This window comes from Ceratotherium simum, chromosome 33 (genome assembly GCF_057802395.1).
Source record: "Ceratotherium simum simum isolate JZ-2026a chromosome 33, ASM5780239v1, whole genome shotgun sequence".
NCBI lineage: Eukaryota > Metazoa > Chordata > Mammalia > Perissodactyla > Rhinocerotidae > Ceratotherium > Ceratotherium simum.
The window spans coordinates 2663499-2688830 of NC_141932.1; the positions used below are offsets into that span (position 1 = coordinate 2663499).

Genomic DNA, 25332 nt, shown 5'->3' on the forward strand with positions numbered 1-25332 from the left:
AGTAACTATTGTGGCTAATCATTCTGCCAGAGGAAAAATATGACTTGGCATTTGAGAGTTCATACCTAAGAGAACCCTGTCCTCCCTCATATGCACAGTCTGTGCTGTGACCATGGCGTTACCTTTACCTGTAGCTGAGCCCTTGCACTGCAGAGACTAGAAGCCAGTCCCTCCCAAAACACAACTTGGTTCTCAGCAGACAGACCTCCTTTCCACACCTGAGAGCTCTGTTGCTATCATGTGGCTCACTCAGAGACCTGGCCCTCAGTTTATCCCAAAGCAGGTGTGATGTGCATCCCAGTGGATGAAGGACCCCCTTCTTTCATGGTCCATGTCTCCCCATCTCATTCTCTGTGTTCCGAGGGACCTGCTGTGCTCTTGCTGGTATGATGGGCAGCAGTTTTGAGAACCTCATCCTTTTTTTTTTTTTTTTTGTGAGGAAGATCGGCCCTGAGCTAACATCTGCCAATCCTCCTCTTTTTGCTGGGGAAGACTGGCTTTGGGCTAATATCCATGCCCATCTTCCTCTACTTTATATGGGACGCTGCCACAGCGTGGCTCGACAAGCGGTGTGTGGGTGCGTGCCCAGGATCTGAACCGGCAAACCCCAGGCCACCTCAGCAGAGCGCACGCACTTAACCACTTGCGCCACCGGGCCGGCCCGAGAACCCCATCCTTGATCACCATTACCCACACAGTGTCCTGTGTTGTGGAGATAACATGGGTGACTGAGACATGGGCCTTGCTTTCTAGAATGGGAAACACACGTGATAACGTGAGGTGTGGGGTAGCAACTCTCCTGCTGTGACCATAATGTGTCTGTGGTCTCCATGGAGCATAATGACGAGCAGGGAAAACTTAGGCGTGGAGGACAGATGTGCATCAGGAAGCGTGGTCCGGTGCCTAAGAGCTTGGACTCGGGAGAAGTGGGATTCTGACACTTCTGAGCTGTGCCCTTCACCAGCTGGGTGACCTTGGTCATGTCGCTTCCCCACAGGCCTCTCTTCTTGTCTGTAAAAGTGGGAAGGTGTACATTAAACCGTAAAGCACAGGAAGAGGAACAGACGGCATACGCAGGACAATACCATGCAGACCCACGAGGGAGGGAGGAGCCCCAGCTCAAATATGGAGAAGAGCATTCCTGACAGAGGGAATAGCATGTGCCAAGACCCTGAGGCAGGCAAGACCTAGGCCTGTTGGAGGAAAGCCCTGAAGGCCAGTGTGTCTGGAGGAGATTCGTGGTGGGCAGTAAGATGGAGGGAGCAGGGCCAGATGCACAGGGCTTTGTAGGCCATGCTGAGAAACATGAATTTTATTCTAACTGTCCTGAGAAGCTGAGGAAGGGATTCAGCAGGACAGTGGGATGATCTTATTTGTCTCTAACTTGCCGTTTGGCTGCTGTGTAGAGAATGGACTGAGGAGGGTCAAGAACTGATGTGGGAGAGAGTATGGAGGCCACTGTGTGTTCCAGGAGTGCGTTGACAGTGGACTAGCCCAGGATCGTGGCATTGGAGATGGTGGGGAGAGGATGACCTGGGACATGTTAGGAGGTGGAGCCAACAGGACGTGTAAATAATTGGAATGAAGGGAATGACTTTTCTCTCCTCAGTCCTCAAGAGAGAGCCCTTTGCATCCGTAGGAATGTGACACGTGGCCTGTCATTGTGTTCCAGTTTCTCGATCAGCACCTAGCATGTGTGTTGACTGAGGGAGTGAAAGCTGAAGGCTCCCTTTCTTGGACACAGAAATGACAGGACTCATCTTTGTCCCCCTAATGGTACATGGGCAGTCGAATTTTCCATGGCCTTATTTCTCTGACCCAGAAGGGGCGCCGGCCCGCCCAGATTAGACAGCTTTGGGCAGGAGGCGTGTAGGACAGTGATGAGACCTGCGTCACTGCAGGCACTGTTCTCAGCTGTGCGGCTTATCAGTGGTCATGACTCAGGGCGACTCGGGGACCTTTTGAGTTCTCAGTTTCCTCCCCTGTAAACTGGGCAATCTAATGACCACTGGAAGCCTCAGCTTCATTATGAAAGGAGCGAGTGTTGACAGACCCACCTCACCAGGTTGTTGTGCAGGTTAAAGGATGGTGTGGTAAAATGCCTGTCATGTTGGGAGGTTGGATATACTTCAATGTCAGCTATTGTTAAAATGATTGTCACCCCTTTGTGCCATCCTTTTCCTTCCTTTCCAGGAGACGTGCTGGTGGGATTTGCTGGTAAAAATATACCGCAGGTCCCAATGACAACTCAGCTGATTTTAGGTCTTAAGAAGCTTGTTCATGGGTTCTGGTGACCTTCAGTTTAAGGTCTTGGTTCCCCACCAGCCACAGCCGGGGCATTCTTCTCTGCCCCCTGCTTTCTTTCCCATTAGTGCAGATGGGGTGGCTGAGGATGCCATGGAATGTTAGTTGTGCTTTGAATGGAAATTCAAAACCTGTGCTTGAAATTTATTGATGAAAATTCAATCCCTTGTAAAGGGAGTTTTGAGCCATCGAAAAGTATTAACTGTTAATTTATTCCACACTTATTTAATGTAATAGTTGATATATTTGGGTTTAAATATGTCATCTTATTTTGTGGATTGTTTTGCCTCACCTGTTGTTTTTCTGGTCCTTTAAAAATAAACTTTCTATTAATTACTTACAATCCAGATTTTCCTTATTCTAGTTTGCAAAGCATATACTCTGATTCTGTTTGCTATTGTTTAAGCCAAAATGTACAAACACTTACACAGAACAGAAAGCACAGAGCTATAGATGCTTTTTCTTTCTTCCCAGGCAATATAAGGGGCTTAGAAGATTAACCAATATGTCCTATCTTGGTATATGTGTTGAGACTATGCATGTTAATTCCATCATTGTAACTCCACAAGGAAATGTTATTCATATTTAATGCAATAATAAGCAGTTGAGTCAATCCACAAAGGCATTCCCCTCTTGGGACCTCATTCCTTCTGTCATTGCAATTATTTCTTCTGGGATCACTTTCCAAAGTCCTTAAATATAACATTTAGCATTTCATTTTGTGTGTTAATCTTCCATTAGATTTCTCATTTGGGCTTGAAATAAGTCTTATTTCATCCTCTTTCTTGAAAGACAGTTTTGACATTTATAGAAATCTAGGTTGGCAGGGTTTTATTCTTCAGATCCTTGGATAGGCCTTTCCACTGTGTTCCAGAACCATAGTGATATTGGGAGTGAATGGCAACAAGTAACTTATTTTGTTGTACAGCCTTCTGATCTTAGGTTAGGAACAGAAATACTAACGAGATGGAGGCATGGAGTTTGGGGTTATCTCCCAAAGGATAATAATGCTGAATGTGTAGGAGGCATAATAAAATGGATATCTGATGGATTGAATTAGAATCTGGGTAAACGCTCTCCAATTTTCTCTTTGTGGACACCCAGCTTCCCTTATATGGGCCATGTAAATCAGCTTTGGGCATGGAATATAGGCAGAAGTGATTGTGAAATTTTGTCTTCATTATGTTTCTTCAGTTGTGCTCCTCTGTGGGGATATCTCCTTGGCCTCGGTGATCTGTTTCCATACTTCTCCAGGATTTAGTGCTCTCTTAGGAGCTGCAGGTTCAGGCTATGGACTGATGGTGGAATGGGGCCTTGTACGTGCATTTTTAACAAATTCGCAGGTGATACTGATGCTACCGGTTTGGGAACCACTGAATTAGAGCACCGTTTAATTTGAGTACACAGACACTGGCAAGCAAGTTATCTTTTTATTATGTTTTTAAATCTTTTTATTATGTTTTTTAAATACAGTATTATTAACCATAGTCACCATGCTGTATATTACATCCCCAAGACTTATTTATTTTATTTTATGTTTATTATGTTTTTTACTTACATTTTTTTCCTGAGGGTCTGAGAGGTTGAAGAGGCTTGCCTAAAGCTGCACAGGCAGAGGTCTCCTATTGGAGATCTCTCTGGATGGTGCTTTGCCCAATGTGGCCACAGAAATCTGGGCGTGGTCCCTGTACTTAGAACCATAGAGCATTATTTCCCAGTGCCCTTCAAGGTGCTGTTTGGCCATTGTCGGGGAGAATGGGACAGGCGCACCCAACCCCAGCGGGATGCTGGACAGAAACTACACCACCCAGAAGGCTGTGCTTGTGCGATGGCGGCAGGTGCTAGTCCAATGACGAGCCAGGGGAGGGACGTTTCCTGGGGCCCGCGGGGGTGGGGCAGGACTTCCGGTGACGTCACAGAGCTGTGGCCGGTCTGTCTGCGCAGGCAGTGGAGACTTGGGCGTTGGGCTGGGGCACCTTCCCAGGAGGTTTTTAGGGACCGAGTAAGGAAGGAGGGTTAAAGAATAGGACTGGCCTCTGCACCTGTGTACGAGCCGTGACCACCGCCTGGCCGCGCGCTCTCCAGCCCCGCACCCACCCTCCTTCCCTCAGGAGGCGGCACCCTGCGCTTTGTGTGCCTTTTACACGAGGGAAATTGAGGCCCGAGTGCGGGTCACCTGAGGTCACGCCCGGCAAGATGGGGAGTCGATTAAGGTCGAGGGGCCAACTCGGGTCCCTGCTCAGTGCGCAGGGTCTGATGGCGGCGACGTTGCTGGGCCAGGCGCTGGCAAGTGGACTGGCTTCAGGCTGTTGAGCCACTTGGACCCGCGCCCTGCTGGTCTCAGGACCCGGATGTAGAGGATGCTCTTTTCCTTTTCGCCTCCCGCTCTCTCTGCCCTTGAGGTTGGTGTTCCCAAAGGTGAACCACTCCTGGCCCATGGTCCTTAATCAAAACCAGGGATTATATGCAGTGCTTCCAATTACTGGAACCCAGTAGGATGAGGTAAGGAAGGGTTTCCAGGCACAAGAACTAGCATGTGCATATGCTTGGGTGTGGCACTGAACTGGGAATGTTCGTGAAACCGCAGATCTGTGCTATGTCTGTTGCGACCAGACAGTCGGGTGGGCAGAAAGCAGCACTGGAATGGCATGTGAGGCGCTGGGCCTCTATTCTGAGGGTAGTGGGAGCCATAGAATGTTTAAGAGCTGAGGGCAGTGGTGCTCTGACTCAGGTCTTTACAGGGTCCCTCTGACTGCAGAGAGGAAAACAGACTGGGGGGGTGAGGATTGATTGTTTCCCTGGTGTTCAACCATATTTTCCTCTGATAAAACCCAATGATTAATTTTATTATTTTCATTTTTCTGGATTTGGTTTGCTATATATTTTGTTAAGGATTTTTTCACCTGTGTTAACTAGGACTACAGTTCTGTAATTACTTTTTTTCTTGTACTCAGGTTTTGATATCAGAGTTATGTTGGCCTCTTAAAATGAGTTGGAAAACGTTTGATCCTCCTGTTTTCTGAAAGGACGTCTTACTGTAGTATTATTTATTCTTTAAATGTTTTGTAGAACTCACCAGTGAAACTGCTTAGGCCTTTATTATCTCTCAGCAATGTATGGTAGTTTCTTATACTTCTCGAACATATTACATTTTTTTCTAAATACTTCATATTTTGATGCTTTTGTAAAGGATTTTTTTTTTCAATTTCCAAGCATTCATTGCTAGTATTACAGAAATACAAATAATTTTTGTATATCAGCCTTTTTTGTCCTGGGACCTTGCTAAATTCAATCATTAAATGTAGTAGCTTTTTAGTGGATCATTTAGAATTTTCAACATAATCATGTTGTATGTGAATAGACCATTTTGGTTCTACCTGTACAATTTTTAGACTTTCTTTTTCCATATGTCACGAACACAGACCTCTAGTACAATGTTAAGTACACTGAGTTCTTTATCTGCATTTAAATCTACAAAGATTTCACAAGACTGGATATTTAAAAGGACTCACAAGACTCCAATAGCATACTCAGATAAGGCTTTTATCTACCAGCAAAGATAAAGTACTGTAAGAGAAAAAGAATACAACACCAAATGCACAATCAATAAAAGAAAAAATAAATTGGACTTCATGAAGATTAATAAATTCTGCTCTAAGAAAGACATTAAGAAATGAGAAAAGGCAGCCCTGATGGCCTACTGGTTAAAGTTCAGCACTCACCACTTCAGTGGCCCGGGTTTGCTTCCCAGTCGTGGAGCCACACCACCTGTCTGTCAATTGCCATGCTGTGGCAGCGGCTCACATAGAAGAACTAGAATGACTTACAACTAGGATACACAACCACGTACTGGGGCTTTGGAAAAGGAAAAAAAAAAAAAACTATATAGTTTTTTTAAAAAAGAAATGAAAAAAAAAGCCATAGACTGTGACAAAATACTGGTAAAGCATATATCAAATGAGGAACTTGTATCTAAAATATATTAAGAAATCATAGGGCTGGCCCAGTGGCATGGTGGTTAAGTGCTCGTGCTCCGTTTTGGTGACCCAGGGTTCACAGGTTCGGATCCTGGGTGCGCACCAACGGACCGCCTGTCAAGCCACACTGTGGCAGTGTCCCATAGAAACTAGAGGAAGATGGGCACAGATGTTAACCCAGGGCCAGTCTTCCTCAGCAAAAAAGAGGAGGATTGGCATTGGATGTTAGCTCAGGGGTAGTGCTCCTCACAAAAAAAAAAAAAGAAATCATAAAACAATTCTTTTAATAATAGGCAAAAAATATGAATAGATAATTCACTAAAGAAGATACATAGCTAGCAAATAAACAGGAATAAATGGTCAACACTGAGTCATTAGAGATATGCAAATTAAAACCACAATGAGGGGCCGGCCCAGTGGCGTAGTGGTTAAGTTCACACACTCTGCTGCAGTGGCCCAGGGTTCTTGGGTTTGGATCAAAGGTGTGGACCTACACATCTACTCATCAAGCCATGATGTGGTGGCATCCCACATACAAAATAGAGGAAGACTGGCACAGATGTTAGCTCAGGGACAATCTTCCTCAAGCAAAAAGAGGAGGATTGGCAACAGATGTTAGCTCAGGAACACTCTTCCTCACCAAAAAACACCACAATGAAATACTACTACACATCTACTAGAATTGCTAAAACAAATGGCTCATATCTTACATACAAAAGTCAGCAAGGATGTGAAGAAACCAGAAATCTAATACACTCCAGAAGGAAATGTGAAACGGCATAACCATCTAGAACACAATCTGGCAAGTTCTTAAAAAGTTAAATATTTGGACCAACTTCCAGCATGACAGTGTGAGGAGCTTTGTGGGCCTGCTTCCCATTAAAACTGGTGAAAATTATAAAAACACAATTTAAGGTCTCTGGAAATGGTCCTAAGGGTATACAGCAGATGAAGAAACATTCAAGAAAATCTAATATTCAGTAAGAACAACAAGAGCCGCTGGCATTTGAACCAAGACTGATCACTCTTTCCTCCCTCCAAACTCAGACAGATGAAAACTCCACTCCAGCCTCATACAGCCAAGAACACAGGGCTCCCTCTCCCTAGAGGTCCCAAGCAGAGTGCTGTCTTCTCGGGAGGGGCAGGATGTCAGCAATTCTCATCCTGTGGCCAGTGTGCATATTTCGATGAACAATGTTCACTTGCTGGCTCCCTCGTAAAGGCTACTCTCAGAGCTTCTCTGTTTTAAGCTAGACAGCCCATGCCCTGCACTCCTAAAGCCTTCCTCCAATCTGAAGTTTCTGGTGCTGAACAAAGTGAAGCCCTTGGCTGAAACCTTTCTTCATGTTCATGGTATTCATATGGCCTGAATTGTGAAGTTTCTGTTGCTGAATCAGAGCAGAACTTTGGTTAAAGGCTTTTCTACATTAGCTGCATTCAAGACTTTTCTCCACTGTGAACTTTCTGGTGTTGAATGAGGTTGAAACGCTGGCTAAACGATTTTCCACAATCGCTGCACTCATAAGGCATTTCTCCAGTGTGAATCCTCCGATGTTTAACAAGGCTGGAGCTGTGGCGAAAAAATTTGCCACATTCCCTGCACTCATAAGGTCTTGCTCCAGTGTGAACCCTCTGATGTTTAACGAGGCTGGAATTCTCACTAAAGAATCTTCCACATTCATTGCACTTAAAAGGCTTTTCTCCAGTGTGAACTTTTCGGTGTTGCATGAGACTAGAGCTTTGGCTAAAAAATTTCCCACATTCGCTACACTCGTAAGGCCTTTCTCCAGTGTGAACTCTCCAATGATTAATAAGGCTCGACTTGTGGCTATAGAATTTCCCACATTCACTGCACTTATAAGGTCTTTCTCCAGTGTGAACTCTCTGATGTTTCATGAGGCTTGAGTTAAAGCTGAAGAATTTCCCACATTCACTGCACTCATAAGGTCTTACTCCAGTGTGTATTCTGTGATGCTGGACAAGTGTGGAATTATGCCTAAAGGCTTTTCCACATTCACTGCATGTAAAAGGCTTTTCTCCAGTGTGAACTCTCCGGTGTTGAATGAGGTCGGCATTTCGGCTAAAGGATTTTCCACATTCACTACACCCATAAGGCCTTTCACCAGTGTGAACTATTTGGTGTATAAAAAGGTTAGATTTATGGCTAAATAATTTCCCACATTCACTGCATTCATAAGGCTTTTCTCCAGTGTGTAGCCTCTGGTGCTGAACAAGTAAGTATTTCTGACCAAAGGCTTTCCCACATTCGCCACATTTGTAATGCCTTTTTTCAGGGTGAAAGGCCTCCTCACTTTCAGTGCTCCTATGTGACTCCCCTCCGCTGTGAGCCACCTGATGCTTGAGAAGACCAGAGCTAGTTGGGGAGTCCTTCTCACCCTCCTCCGTCTCTTCTCTTCTTAAGAGTTTCTCTCCACAGTGCAGCTTCTGGTGTTGGTGAAGGTTTGCTCTGAGCACTCCTTCTACATACACACTCTGCTCAGGAGGTGCTTCCTTAACCTCTGCTCCATGCCAACAACCTGAAAGCAGGGAAATGCTGATGAAATGTATGTAGACTTTGGTAGGAGGGGGCAGCACCCTCACAGACACATGTCTGACACACCCAGTAATGAGTCCCTGGGAATGCTGGCAGAATGAGGGGCCTGAGGTCAGGGTGAGGAAGTGCTCACTGTGCAGTGCTGGACTTGGCAAGCTCACAGACCGGTGGGGGGGCCTCATGAGCAGCAAGAACAAAGGATGGGGTGCAGCTCAGGGAGCAGAGGCAGGGTCTCCAACACACTCCTCTGCAAATGACTGTCAGCAGGACCTTAGCTGCTGGTGACACAGGAACACAGTGCAGAAGGCTGTGTCCAAGCCCAGAAAAATCAAATGCAAAATAGCTGGTGTTTAAATACTATTTAAGGATATATGCACACTTCATGACATATTCAGTGAAAGCCTGTAGCATAACCTTGAAAACTTCATATTCTCCTGTGGCCTCAACATCCCCACAGGCTATGAACTATGCAACCAGGTCCATCAGTGTGATAAGGTAGGCCCCTGCCACAAGTTCTCCTTCCTGCCCTCTGGTCTGGGACCTAGTGCCATTCAGATGCACCAATGAAATCCCTTCACACCTTTTCTTGTGTACCCCACCCTGACTCCCAATAAAGGTCCTCTCCACTTCTCCCCTGCTTGGTTGAGCCTGCTCTTTTGGTGCTCCCTGCCTGATGACCCACCCCCCTCGGCATGCAATGACTCTTTTTGTCTCCCTGGGACCTGTGAGTACAATAAACTTTGTTTATTCCCAGGCCTCTCCTCTGTCTCCTCTTGTGGCCACACCTGACTGAACACCTCATTAAAAAATACAAAACGACTGGCATCATGAATAGGATGGTTTAATCACCAGCAAGGGAGGACATGGGAGATGCCCCTTATCTGCCTGGCATACAAACTGGCTGTCCCTGTTGGGCTCTACCATCTGGGAAGGCTCAGTGTCATGCTGGCATTTGTGCCTGCTGCTCTGAGCTGCTTTGTGTTGTCTCTCTTAGGCACTGCCAAGGCTTTTCACCCTAAATTATGGATTTCATCCTCCTAGATTACCCCAAGACCACTTCTGGACGGCCCTGACTCGACAAGAGGGGGAGAAAGGCTCTCCCAGCACTCCCCGATTAAGGGACAGACTGCCATAATTGGCTAAAAATATTATGAAGGTTCCACTGAGATCAGGGTGAGAGTGGCAGGCTGACCTCCCTGCAGCTGATACAGGAACACTGGATATCAGGTGCAGGCTATTAGCTCATTTGTCAACAGATGAGGGCTGGGTAACCTTTGGGAGGTCAGACTTGTGGACTAGAGGCACTGGGACTGGGAGCTTCCTCATGTTCATGTTCCTCCTCAGTCTAACCTGTGATGCTGCCTCCCCCTCGAAAAGTCCACCATGGCACCCCATGAGGACTGATGTACTGGCAACCCCTTCTCCACTACATGCCTTGTTGCTATCGCTCTTTGTCTCCTGATCCTATGGGTATCCTGGATCCCATCCCTGGAGATCAGTGGCTCAAGATCTTATGGCCCAGGATCTCGGCAAGAACATTTAATTTCAGCATCTCCCAATAACCGGAGGAGGGTAAGACATCTATGCAACATTTCAGGGCTCTACTTAGTGGTGCTGCCTATCAACAAGCCAACTACTGCTCAGCTCCCACGGTCTAGGAGCAATCCCCCAAGGAGATCAGGCCACCATAGCTCCCCTAAATGGACCCTGACCCAGCTGAGGTCACCCTAGAGAGGGAGGCTGCTGCCTACGAGAGGGGCTACAGGAAAGAAGCATTCAAGGTCTTTCCAGACCCAGTGGGTCAAGAACATGGGAGATCAAAAGGAGTTAAAAACTGAAATTCATAATTTCACAAGACGAAATCCAAACCATTCTTAAAGATTTCATTCAAAGAGATGGAGAAAGGGGAGCTGATGGGTTACTGAGAGTGTTTAATACAGGCTTGTAGCTCCTGCTCACAGCCCCCGAGATGAGGCAGCTGCCAGCATTACTAAAGAGCCTAAGATACATCATTTACTTCAAGATCCTTTGGCTCTCCAAATTCAATTCTCACACATTTCAGGGCTGAAGGCACCCAAAGAGGATAGAGGGTGCCCCAAACGCCAGGGCAGGTGTGACAGAGGCCAAAACTTGATGAGCTTGTAAAAGCCTCAGACAAGGAACCGGAAACCTCTAGCACCCCTCGGGATTCAGAAGCCCTACCATTACTGACTTTGATTTTCATGGCCTGGAGATGCCCAATGGAAAACTCAAGGAAGCCCACGTGCTCCTCTGCAGAAATTGGAATGGTTCAATGGATCTATCAGTTCTTTGCACATTCCGATAAGGAAAACTCTGAACACATTTCTAATCTAGAGGAGGCCCCTTTGTCACAGAGTCCAGGAGTAGTTCTTGCAGGTGCCCCTCTCAGTTCACGGCAGCATTGCTTAACTTATCAGCATGTCCCCCACCAAACAGGAGGCTGTGGATGGAACTGATCTCCTGACATGCCATGAGAACTCCACCAACTCTGACTCAAATTCTGATTTATCACATCCCCCTCCTGGCGTTCAGGTATCCCCCCCGACCACAGCATTCAGCCTGCTCCTTCTTTCCCTACTTGCTGACACCCCCTACTGCCTCCAAAGATTCAACTCGCCCCATTTATTGACAACTGAGAGACTCTAGTGTGCCTCATAAACTAATTACTAGGCAAGCAGCCCCCAAATCACAACTAAAGGAGATAATTTTTTTTAATAATTTTTATTTATTTATTTTTTTCCCCCAAAGCCCCAGTAGATAGTTGTATGTCACAGCTGCACATCCTTCTAGTTGCTGTATGTGGGATGCGGCCTCAGCATGGCCGGAGAAGCAGTGCGTCAGTGCGTGCCCGGGATCCGAACCCGGTCCACCAGCAGCGGAGCGCGCACTTAACCGCTAAGCCACAGGGCCTGCCCTAAAGGAGATAATATTAAAAGAGCCTCACCCATTACCCACAGGTCTGGTGGCTCAGGGAACCACTCCTCCTAGTCCATCTAAGGATGCTTCCAGCTCTGAAACTGGCAAAGCCAAGGCCTCTCCAATGGGATTCAGCCAGTCCCCAGGCCTTGTCACACCACCCAGGGACAATCACCCATATACAACTCTGTGGTTCAGTGGAACTCTAAAAAACTTTTCCTAGCTTTACTGGATACGAGAGCCCTAGTTACCATCATTCCAGGCAACCCATTCAAATTTAAAGGAGGTACCCCTTTTAAATGACAGGGTAATGCCAGTAAAACTATTTACGGTAAACAAATCGCAGTAGATGTCAATATCGCAACAATCTTTGTTGAACAGCTGCCTGTCGTGATGACCCGTAATGCTTTGAGTTTTTCTTCTATAGACAAGAGATGCCATTGCAGGCCATGGACAATGCTGGGAATAGCCCAAGTCCCTGGCCCTGCTGGTCAGAACCACAAAGTGAGAACATGTGGAGCTTCCCCTGCTGGTGACATAGTAAACAGGCCACAATATCGCCTGAAACAAGGTACTGCTGGCCTCCGGTTGCTCCAGATCTAGTAAAAGAAGGGGTGATTATTCCCACTATTTCTTCTTTCAGTAGTCCTATGTGGAAAGTCTTAAAGGCTTCTACCAACAGTAACATTTAACCACTGATTACTGAAACCTCAGAATTCAAGTTCCCCCCATCAAGCTCCAATACCTAACATAACTGAAGTAATTGAAGATATCCAAAGGGCACCCAGGGACTATTTTGCCATGCAGATCTGCCAAATATATTTTACTCACTGCTTATTACCAATCAGCCTCAGTTCGCCTTTACATTTGAAGGAACCTGACATACATTTACCAAGTTGTCCATGAGTTATTTAAACAGCCCAGCCACTGCGCACAATTTGTACTACCAGGACCTGAACAGGGTCCCCTTAAAGCCCTCATTTGCTTACACCACCCACCTTCATTCCCAGCTGACTCACCGGGACGGCTGCACATTACAATCAAGTCACCCCCAGGCTTAACCACTTGTGCCCAGGGGCCAACCACACACAGCCATTCCCCATGTGAGGGCCTTCACCCTCCTTATGATAACAACCTCATGGGCACTGTGGCCCAAACTCACAGACACAGCCTCTTATATACTTTTCCCTGCCAACTCCCAATGAAACTGTACCCCAGTGTGCAGTGGTTACACTGGGGATCCCCACAGTTCTCTACCCACCAGTACCTCCCCTTTTCTATCAACCCAAAGAGGCCAGCAAAACGGGGAATATTTGTTCCCATCTTAATAGGACTTGCCATAGCCGCAGGAGCCAACCAGCACCTTTTTGTGGCCCTCTCAGATCACGGACAAAGGCTGCACCTTTGCAACAAGCCCACAAGAGTCTAAGCTCAAATGGTCATGGATAACAGATGGGCTCTTGACTGTTTACTAGCCAGGAAAGGAGGTATCTGTGCCATCCAGGGCACTTTCTGCTGTACGTACATCAATAATTCTGGACAGCTATAGGTGAAGCTATGAGGATGAGGTCAAGAGGTAAAAATCTCTCATAGCGTAACCAAAACCTTTCACCAGATTCCATGAACTCCAGAGGTGCCTGACCTGTTCTCTTGGGCTTTCCCCCACTAAGTGCAGTGCCTGGCTGTGGCCTGGGTTTCAAACCCCCATCATATGCCTAGTAGGACTCCTCTTAGTTGTCACCTTTGTCAAAGCTTGCCTTCGGTGGCTAGACCAAGCTATTCCAGTCACCTTTAATGTCTCCACAACCCAGGTAGCAAGTGTTATCCATCTCAATTAGTACTGTTAATGATGTTGAGATACCACAGGGTATCCTATCAGGGGCTGGCCTGGTGGCGTAGTGGTTAAGTTTGCGTGCTCCGCTCCGGTGGCCTGGGGCTGCCAGGTTCGGATCCCAGGCGCAGACCTACATACCGCTCATCAAGCCACGCTGTGGCAGCATCCCACATACAAAATAGAGGAAGACTGGCACAGATGTTAGCTCAGCAGCGATCTTCCTAAGCAAAAAGAGGAAAACTGGCCATAGATGTTACCTCAGGGTCAATCTTCCTCATCAAAAAAATAAAAATAAAAATAAAACTTCCTATCTTCCTGCTGTCTCAACATCCCCATAAACAGGCTGTGAGCACCCTACCCAGAAGACCAGGTGCACCAGTGTGAAGGCTGGCCTCTGCCACGAGTTCCCCTTCCTGCCCTCTCCTGACTGTGACCTAGTGACATTCAAACATTCCAATGAAATCCCCTCATGCCTATTCCTCTGTACTACCCCTGACCCCCGATAAAAACACTTGCCCACAGGTCCTCACTCTCTGCTTCCCCCCTGCTTGGCTGAGCCCACTCCCTGGGAGCTCCCACGTGACGCGCCTCTTGGTGTTCGGTGACTGTCTCTCTGGACCTGTTGAGTATAATAAACTTTGTTTTTTCCTAAGCTCCTCCTGTGTTTCCTCTTGTGGCTGCACCTGACAAACCATCTCATAAAAGAATACAAAACAAGGCCACTGTTGGAGAGCACTGCAGAAGGAGCAGTGGGGAGGCCCAGGTGAGATGTGAAGGACAGAGAGGTTGGGGATAGCCCTGGGTCAGCAATCAGAGCAGACATGATAGGTGGGTGACTGGGAAAGGAAAGCTGGAAACCAGCTGTGGCCCCAAAACCTCAGGGCCCACTAGCAAGACTCCTGGTATGATCTGAGTTCACACCTCTCCACTCCTCCCTCCAAGTACCTCTTGGCATTGCTGCAGTGGTGACTCCACAGGCAGGCAAAAAGGGCTCTGCCCACTGCTCCCACTGGGTAATTTCATGAGTCCCGGAAGATGCAAGTCCTATGGGAGAGACAAGACAGGTGGGTCAAAGCAACACACCCTACGACAGACCACAGGAAAGAAAACTAAATATAACAGCAAGAACTTGGAGGAGAGTCTTGCAGAAACAACCCAGTCAAGTAGTGGCCATGTTGGTGCCTCAATTCCTGGCACAGGCAGATCTCATATGTCAGCCAGAGGAAGAGGGCAGAACCTGGGGCAGAGAACTGCCACGGATCTTCACAGCATCACCAGGCCAGGGAGAGGCCAACAGGCTGTCATGCATCAGGCTGACTGCCAGACTTCTAAGCCCCAAACCCTTTCCTGCCTGGCTTTGGGGCAGCTTGGGGAGAGAGGGGCAGTGCACACAGCCCAGGCTCTCACAGCACCTACTCCACGACACTGGGAAGGAAGCAGTGCCCACGGCTCAGCTTTGGGAAGTACAGACCTGCCCCTGGAGAAAAGGGGAAGAGCAAAGCCCGGCCCAGGATGCTGCAGTGGGTTGCGAGGACCTTACCCAGAGAGGCCATCAGTGCAAAGTTCTCCAGCATCACACTGCGGTGTAGGAGTCTCTGGGCTTCATCAAGGAGCCCCCACTCCTCGCAGGAGAAGTAGACAGCCACGTCCTCAAAGGTCACACGACCCTGCCAAGGTGGGGACAGCTGAGTTTATGTACAGCCTCCTTTCCCAGGACTCTTGGCATCCCCCCCCCAAACACCTACCCTCCCTGCTAGCTCCCCACCTCAGAGCAGATACCAGGCCCTGGTGCCACTGATGCCTGTTCTCTTCTCGTGGTCCCTTTAATCACTGTGTTCAGCCTTCAGCAACAACAGGCAGTGGGCAAAGAGACGTCATCTAAGCTCTGGGCCTGGTGTGCAGAGCCTCACCCTTCTCCTGCCAGACAATTTACCTGGGGGCCCCCTGATTGTGTGTCCCAAACACAATCAAATTTGGGTCTCCCTTCAGCCCCAGGACAAGGGCCTGGGGCCATCTGTTGACCTCCCTCCCAACATGCACATCACTCTTTGTACCACATCTCCCTTCACATCCCCGACGCCTCACTGCCACCACCACCCCCTACACCCTATTATGCATCTCCCTGGCCTCACCACATGCCAGCGTGCTCATGATATCTAGAGGATGCTTGGTAAATGCGGTCAGAATCCCACCCTGCTCCAGACCTCCAATGGCCCTGACTGCCAGGGTCAACCCCCAGGCCTGCTGTGAAGGCCTCCCTACCTGGCCCTTATCCTTGCTCATCCTCAGCCACCCAGAACCACACGCAGATTTCAGACACCCTCAGCCCTCTGCGAGTTCTGTGTTGTAAAGGTGTCCCCTCACCAGTCTCAGCTTCCTCTGACGCTTATTCGAAGCCCAAGCCCACCTGTTTCTCACACCAGGCCTACTGATTCTCCCAGAGGATCCCATTTGATCTTGAGCTAATCCCCAGGTCCCAGCAGGGTCAGAACAAGGGCCCGGGGAGGCCAGAGTTAGGGGAATAAACAGTGGCACTGGCTCTACTGTCTTCTCACTGCCTTGTCTCCACATCTATCTCATGTCCACTCCCCATGGAAACTCTGGCCACTAGCCAGACTCTCCTCACTCCTACACCCCCTCCCCGATGGCCATTGTTCTCCCTCATGTCCTTCTCAAGACCACCACCTCCATCCAGGTGTCTAGCAAGAGACCCCAGTCCTTGTCCCCACACTCCCCTCCCTCATTACCTAATGGCATTGCTACCAGGATCCAAAAATGCTCCCTGCCAAATCTGATCCACAGCTCCATCCTGATCCACACACCGTCCGTATTGTGGGTGTCTCCAATCTGAACCCGTCACCTGAACACCAGACTTGTGTGTCCAGGTGCCCACTTGACAAATCCACTCAATGGCCTCTGGAACATCTCAAGTCAACATGGCCAAAACCTGACTCCTAATGTTCCCACTGAAAATTACTCTTACCACCCACTTCAACATGGTGGTACTTCTCCGCTTCTAGCTCCTAAGGCCAAACATCTCAGAGTCACCCCTGACTCTTCCACTTCTCTTTCATTCTCCATATCAGAAAGTCTGCTCGGACCTACTTAAAAAAAAACAGACACAGGGGCCAGCCCCACGGCCGAGTGGTTAAAGTTCCACACGCTCTGCCTCAGTGGCCCGGGTTCGCAGGTTCGGATGGACCTACTCCACTCATCAGCCATGCTGTGGAGGCATCCCACAAACAAAGTGGAGGAAGATTGGCACAGATGTGAGCTCAGGGCTAATCTTCCTCAAAAAAAAAAAAAAAAAAAGAGGAAGAATGGCAGCAGATGTTAGCTCAGGGCAAATCTTCCTCACCAAAACAAAAAAACCAGACATAGACTCCAACACATCTCCCATCTCCATAGCCATCACTCTGGTCCAGCTACCGCCAACACTTGCCTGGACTATGGCAGTAGCCTCCTCTCTCTTCTCCCTCCAACCCAACAGTCTGCTCTCTACCCTGCAGCAGAAAAAGCTTAAGTCTGCGTCAGATCACTTCCCTCCTCTGCTCCAAACATTCTATGGCTCGACCACCCTCAGAATAGAGATCCAGCTCCTCAGGCTACCGTTCCAGGCCTAACTCCTGTTTCCTGCTGTTTCCATCAGACATAATGGAGACCTACGGTTGCTGCAGCAATCCCAGCTCACCCTCACCTCTAGCATTTTCTAATGTTGATCACTGTGAATGTAATATCTTCTAAATGCCATGCCACTGGTTGCCATAAATGGGAACCAATCCACATAATCCCTGATCAGGACTCAGAGCCCCAACCTTCTGTGATCACCTTCCAGGGATCTGAGATGGAAGGGTAGGGAGAGTAGCAGGCAAAGTCCCAGGACACCACAATCCTGGAGCCCATGAAGAGGGTAAGGATCTGAGACACCCTCCACTTACCTCTGCATGGTGTGGAAGTGATTCTGCAGCCACAAGAACCTATGGAAAAGCAAGGCCGTGAGAAGCAGGCAACACTATTGGGCCCCAAAGGCTCATCCAAGCCCCTCACACCATCTGGGCCTCTGCCCTCAGTGACGCCTTGCCAGTGACCTTGGATGAGTCCTTGACCACCCTGTGCCTCAGTGTTGTCATCTGTAAAATGGGGATAATAACAGCCCCCACCCACTGGGGCTATTATTTCTATCAAACTCATTCCTATGTGTCAAGTACTAAGTATCAACACTTACCATCCTCATAATTTAATTAACTTTTGTCAACAATTTCAGTGCAAATGAACTGGTAGGTATTGAAAATGTGGAGTTTTTTACATGCCTTTTAACTAAGAGAATGTGATATTTAACACATTTGATTTTAATCAAATGTTTAGCAGTATATTAAAATTTCAACCAATTATTAACTGATTACATCAATTTAACTTGTTAAATCCATGTTAATTGCCTATATACGTGTATGTGTGTATATACATACATACATATGGATGTATATATGTACACAAACACGTGTATGTATTTTTATCAATTAGTGCTTAAGTACTTATTTCATAAACTCACAAGGTAATAAATTGGGGGCTTGGGCCTGAGGAACCGGAGCAGATACTAGTCCTGTTGGCAACCTGGCTGCCTACTGTATACTCTCCTGAAGGCAATCCTGCTGGGGGCCTTTCCAGTGCAGCAGCTGCTCATCTCTCCTGCCCTGAGGGCTGGGAGAACTTAGGCTCCAAAGGGGCTGCACGACTAGCCTGGCTGACGTTTCCTTTTCTCCACAAAGAGTGGACATGAGGGCCTGCTGAGCCTGAAGTGGGAAATCTACACCACTGAACATCTCAGTCTCCATCCCAGTCCTGGGTCCTTAGAACCTACAACCCTCCACTCCTGCAGACCCCAGCCAGAACCGTTTGGGACCACAGAAATCCACCCCTCTGGAGGCAGCCCCACCCTCCAGGCCCATCTGCAATGAAAACTTTAAGATTCTCCCTCCTAAGGCTGGCCTGGTGGCTTAGCGGTTAAGTGCGCACGTCCCCGCTGCTGGCGGCCCGGGGTTCGGATCCCGGGCACGCACCGACGCACCACTTCTCTGGCCATGCTGAGGCCGTGTCCCACATACAGCAACTAAAAGGATGTGCAGCTATGACATACAACTATCTACTGGGGCTGTGGGGGGAAATAAAATAAATAAATAAAATCTTAAAAGAAAAAAAAGATTCTCCCTCCTAAACATGAGCCCCAGACCTTGCTCTGGTCCAGGCCACTACCCACCATCCCTTGGATATCTCCAGCCCAGATCGCCACCCCCCTCACGCTGAGAAATCCAGATGTGAGTGAGCAAGCTACCCATGTGACACCTCCCCGCTAAGACATCTCAGGATTACCATGCCCAAAATTCAACTCCTAATCTTTTCCCTGAAACCTGCTCCCTGCGCTGACTTCCCCTTCTCCATACTTCCAGTTAGTCAGGAAACAGCAACACACAAAAATGCAAACCAAAAAAACGGGATGGTCCTTCATTCCGTACTTTCTCTCACAGCCACATCTGATGCAGCAGGAAATCCTGTCTGTTCAGTTTTTAAAATCCATCAGAGATCCGATCATTCCTCTCCTCCACCCCGCCCCCTCCACCTCCACCTCCACCACCATTATGGTCCAGTCCCTACCAGAACTATTAGTCTATTGTATTGACTTCCTCACAGGTCTCCTTATCTCCAACCTCATCACCCTCCTCCCAGTCTGTTTTCCCGAAAAGGCTTTGGAACACTTTGAGAAATTGATCGAGTCCCTTCTCTGTTCACAACCCTCCGTGGCCACCAGCGCCCTCAGAATGAAGGCCCAGCTGCTCGGGCTGCCTTTCCACGTGACTCGTCCCCTCACAAGCTGTTCCCTGCAGACACGAGACAAACCTCAGTTTTAGGACTCTGAGCTCAATCCCACCTCTGTGCCTTTGCATGAGCTGGTCCCTCTGCATGTAGCTCACCCACACACGCCCCCCCACGAGCACCTCACAGTCCTAGACCCAGGGGCTTGAGCCGGGGACGCTCACTCGGGGCTCTAGGGCTGGGCTGGGCTGGGCTGGGCTGGGCTGAGGGCGGGGAGAAGCCGCAGCCCGAGAACTGACCTGAGCCGGCTCCCTCCGCGCGGCCGGCGCCATCGGACTGTGCGGGCGGGGCGGGGCCGGGAGCACAGGACCAGGTCGGGCCCCGGGCATCCCCGTCCCCGACCTAGATTCGGGGTACCCCTGGGCGCCGCTACCGCGCCTCAGACCCGCCTCTGTGCAAAGAGGACACCGCCTGCCTCCTCTCGCGCCTTCCCTCTCTCGTCACCCCAGCCCAAAACCAGCTTTCCGGAGCCTCAGAAGAAACGGACCCACCCTAGAGACCCCAAAACGACCGCCTCTTAGGCGACGCCGGAAGTCCCGACCAGAGGGCACCGGACGCACGGAAACGACCGTTTTCATTGGCCGAGCGTCGGCCTCGCAGAGCGCAGCGCCTTCTGGGTAATGTAGTTCGCACAGCGCCAAACGTTAAGGAAGTGAACAGAACTGCAGAGATGTTGGTGGAAGGGCAGTCAGGTCAAGAATTCTGCCAGACTCTCGTTCAGAGACTATCCTTATTGTAGGTGGGCCTGGATTTCAATTTCCCCAAGCAGATGGTGCTCCACGCTGTCCTTCTCTTGAAGGACTTAGGATCTTTAGGGCCACAATAAAGCAGTTTCCGTGGACTGAACCAATTATACGTTGCCAAATTTCCCTTGGTAGGGGGATGCCCAGTATCAAAGACAACGATGGTGAACCAATACCTGTTGTGTGAGAAAAAGCAAAGACTCTGAGCTCTGGATGTAGGTAGTGAGATAGTCGGGGATCCCAGTGTTCACCTTCCTCCCTCTCCCCCCCGTCATTTGTGCCCTTTTCCCTCTTGAGGGCCCAACATTGGTGTTCAGGAAGGACTATAGGCCTCAGACCCATAAGCCAATACTCCTCTCCCCCCAGATTTCTTCCCTTCTTCTCTTCCTACTCTATGTTCCCACTGCCCTTCCATTTCTAGATACAAAGCCAACTTCCTTCAAGTAGGAAGAATGCTGGACTGTTATTGACACCAAGCCGCTGTTGATAAAAGAGATTTGTTTGTTTTTTATTTGTTTGTTTATTTGTTCTCCCACTACCTCCCCTGCTAGTGACTCTATTTCTTTCATGTCAATCTTCATTTCCTCCATTTTTCTTCTGTCCCTTTCATCCATGGGCTGAGCAGTGACCAACTTCATCACAGCTTTGGAGTGACTCATGAGGACAAAAGATGATGAAGCATTTGCTCCTTCTTGGAACTTTCTGAAACTAGGTTTTCAGTACTAGCTGATTCTGGAAAGGAGGAGGGGAGTCAATATTGGAGTAGAGAATATGGGATGATAGAGAGAGATCCAAGGGGCCTGAGTTATTTAGATCAGGCCACAATGTGGCATGTGAACAGAAGGGAAGGAAGAGGGCCAGCCCTGTGGCTTGGTGGTTAAGTGCGCGCACTCCACTGCTGGCGGCCTGGGTTCGGATCCCGGGCGCGCACCTACACACCACTTCTCCGGCCATGCTGAGGCCACGTCCCACATACAGCAACTAGAAGGATGTGCAGCTATGACATACAACTATCTACTGGGGCTTTGGGGGGAAAATAAATAAATAAATAAAATTATAGAAGGGAAGGAAGAGAGTCAGGAGAGAGAAACCCATCAACAGGTGTGAGATGAGGTGCAGAGAAACTCCCTCCTTAAGCCAAACACAGGAAGACATGTATCACTTCCTTGAAATCACATCTTAGAAGAGTAGATTCTGGATCATTCACCCATTGGATTACTGATGTGCTATGAAAATGAGCTGACCACTATACCATGAACCGTGTGGGTGCATCTAGCAAACATGTTACAGAATCTACTCATAGCGGAATACATACACTATAGTAAAATCTATGGAAAATTCAGAATCTGGCAATAATAGTCTATCATTTAGGGAAATATAGATGAGTTGCAAAACTATAAAGACATCAAGAGAATGATAATCAAAATGTCAGGTGACCTCTAGTGGCCAGAACAACACAGAAGGAGAGACAGGACAGGGGAGGCCTAAGAAACTTGATATGTTCTGTCTTACACTGGGTGATAGTTTTATAGGTGTGGTCTTTATAAAAGAAAAAAACAATTTGTACTTCACTTATGAACATTCCACTGAATGTATGACAGTTTTTAAAATAAAGAAAGACAAGAGAAACTATGTAGACAGTTTAATTTAATCGTAGGAATAGACAAATGGATGATCATAATAGACTAAAACAGCTTCACATGGGTGTCGAATTTGAAATAACTTGATCAGTGAGGAAAGAACAGACTATTTAATCATTTAGTTTAGGTAAGGTGATTATCTACTGTCACAAAATGTACCTGGGATTTATTTTAATCAGATATGATAAGACACAGAGACACAGAAATGATTTCATGAAGGAAGAAGCTTATACTCAGAACCCTAGAAACAGGAGGCATGGCACACCATGCAGGGCCACATGGGGTGGATCCACCAAGGTGGATCATGAGGCAGAAGGGGGAGAGGAAAAAGCATGGCCCAGAGGCTTTATTGGGCTTGTCACGGGAAGGAATGGACGAGGCAGGGTAGGTACACTGAGTAAGAGTGGGATCGGATAGTTTGAGTAACTTTGGCGGACTCTGGGCTGTAGAGGTGGTCAGTAAGACTCATCAGCTGCTGCTCCTTCTGGGTGAAATCTACAGCTCCATTCCTGAAAGCCATCAATGAGGATTGAGGCCCTTTCCCCTCTGGCTACCAATGTCCTTCTGATCCACCCGAATTTGCCAAATAGAACCTGACTTGTTTTGAAATAACCTTCTGGCTGATGTGTGGAGAGTGAGCTAGGCAGAGCAAGAACTGGTGTTGGAGACAGGGCAGAGGCTGTTGTGTAGTCCAGAAATGGTTGGATGTGGATGGTTGGGATGACAGGGCAAGCCTCCAGCAAAGACAGTTACCCCCCTCAAACCCTCTGTATCTGTGGGCCAGTGGGGCTTTTCCCAGAAAACACGTTTGAAGAATAAATAAAGCTGAAGGTTAATGTTTCTGGGACAGGGAAAAGGCAAGATGCATCCCTGTCCTCACGTCAGTTACCTGGGCATGTGACTCTTCCAGGGCCTCGTTTCTCCGACATAGAAAAGGGCTGGATAGATGACACGGGGTAGGAGGCCATGTTGGGCAGTGGTTAAAGTTGTGGCTCTGTGGACTCCATTCCCAGCTGTGCTACATAACAGCCATGACTGAGGGCTAGTCATGGACCCTTTGCAGCCTCAGTTTCCCACTATTAATCTAGGTGACAAATCCACCTCACAGGGCTGTTGTGCAGGTAAAAGGGCACAGGGTTTGTAAAGCATCTGATGCAATGTTCAGGGCATGGAAATGCTAAATAAATATCAATTATCGTTATAACTGTTATCACTCACAGTGTTACCTCTTTACACTGTCCTTACCCCCACCCCCACCTTACTAACCAGGAAATATTACTGGCCTACAGATCTCTGATGATGTCCCAGCGCATTTGGTTTGGGTCAATGGCCTGGTAACCTTCAAGGGTAAGGTCTTGGCTTCTCTAAAGCAAATTCTAGACATTCCCCGTCATCCCATGATTCCTTTCCTGCTTACAGGATAGGGAGTAAGGGAAAACACCATAGAATGTTAGTTGTGCTTTCAATTAAAATTTAAAATACGCTGTGGAAATTCACTGAAAAAAAATAGAATCCCTTGTGAAGGGTGTTTTGGTCTGTCAAAAATTAATGACTGCTTGGGCCGGCCTTGTGGCTTAGCGGTTAAGTGCGTGCGCTCCGCTACTGGTGGCCCGGGTTCGGATCCCGGGCGCGCACCGACGCGCCGCTTCTCCGGCCATGCTGAGGCCGCGTCCCACGTACAGCAGCTGGAAGGATGTGCAGCTATGACATACAACTATCTACTGGGGCTTTGGGGGAAAAAAAAGGAGGAGGATTGGCAATAGGTGTTAGCTCAGAGTCAGTCTTCCTCAGCAAAAAAAGAGGAGGATTAGCAGGGCTGATCTTCCTCACAAAAAAAAAAAAAATTAATGACTGCTTATTTGAGCATTTAGTCCATACTCATTTAGGTTTAAATATATCCTACACTGTGCTTTTCTTTACCTCACTTGTTCCATTTCTTTTACGATTGTCTTTACCTTTCTATCGATTATTTATTTATATTTCAAATTTTTCATCTTCTGGGGCCGTGCCGGTGGCGCAAGTGGTTAAGTGCGCGTGCCGGCTGCGGCAGCCCAGGGTTCGCTGGTATAAGTTCCCATATAAAGTAGAGGAAGATGGGCACGGATGTCAGCCCAGGGCCAGTCTTCCTCAGCAAAAAAGAGGAGGATTGGCATTGGATGTTAGCTCAGAGCTGGTCTTCCTCACACACACACACACAAAAATTTTCCTCTTCTAGTTTGAAAAGTATATACTTTGATCCTATTTATTATATTTAAGCAAAAATTGCTAACATTTATCTAATACATTAGAGTATAGGGTTATAAATACATTTAGTTCTCACTTGGAAATATACAGGGTTTAGAACATTGAGCAATTAGCCTCCTGTCAATGTATATGTTCTGAGGTTATGCATGGGAATTCCATCCTTTTAACTCCAGAAAGAGATATATTCATGTTTTACACAGATAATGAGCAGTTATTTTAATCAAAAGATGCCCCTCTCTCTGAATTTTCATTTCTCCTCTCATCGCAGACCTTTCATCTGGGATCAACTTTCTTTGGACTTGAATATTATATGTAGAATTTCATTTTCTGTAGGTTTGTTTTCCATTACATTCATCATTTTTGGCCTCAAAGTCTTATGTCACAATTCGTTAAAATATCTTTTGACTATGTATAGAAATTTAGTTTGATGGTTATTTCTTTTGCACAGAAATTGTTCTTGTGCCCTCCTACTTGCCAAATGACAATTGGTAAACCGCCTTTCTTTTCAGATATTTGTAAGATACCTAAAAGAATTAAATACACTTCTGTATGCAGAGTACTAAGTACTATCTTGTAAAAGAGTGTTACTCGCTGGGTTTGACACAGTCACTGATAATACACGCAGGAAAAATGTTTTCTGAAGTAACCAGATACACAAGAATTGTCCAAGTGCTTCAGAGGCGCCCAACAGCCCTACTCTTTGTTCCACGTCTAGTGGTGTCTGGAGTCTTTTCTCTCTTGTTCCTGACCCAAAATGCTGAGGCTTACAAAAGTAACTGGAGCTTCAGGCTACTCGCGATTATCTGATAACAACAGACTATTTATTAGCTTCCAGCTATTGAGGTCTGACTGACATTAGCATATGGTGTGTCCATTTGATTTTTTGGTGAGTATTCTCTGCGTAAAGAAGCCTTGAAATAACGTTTCTAAACATTTCTGCGATATATTACATTCACCAGAAATATGGGTGCGGCTCCTTTAAGAGGAAACGAAGCTCCGCCTAGTCCTCAAGACTCAAGAGGCCGTTTCCAAGCGCCGCCAGCTCTGTGCCTCGGCCTTTGCCCTGGAGGTGGCGCTGTATGCTTCTCTCCGTCGTTGGTGATGTAGGAACTACATTACCCAGGAGCCTTGGCGGCGCTGGGCCAATGAAGACCCAGGAAAGGGGCGTTTCCGTTCGTGCGGAAGACGTCAAGGCAGGACTTCCTGTTCCCTTCTTAGGCGGACATTTTGT

General features: G+C 47.7%; 1 protein-coding gene across 1 annotated transcript; it reads right to left on the minus strand.

Moving 5' to 3' along the window:
* Positions 1–5826: 5826 nt before the first annotated feature.
* LOC101405281 (uncharacterized) lies at positions 5827–19943 on the minus strand. The gene is given in 6 exon segments (XM_014794405.2): positions 5827–7731; positions 7734–8818; positions 14552–14650; positions 15147–15273; positions 17545–17583; positions 19714–19943. Coding segments are annotated over 6 exon segments (1497 nt in total). The 5' UTR covers positions 19804–19943; the 3' UTR covers positions 5827–7674.
* Positions 19944–25332: the final 5389 nt, after the last annotated feature.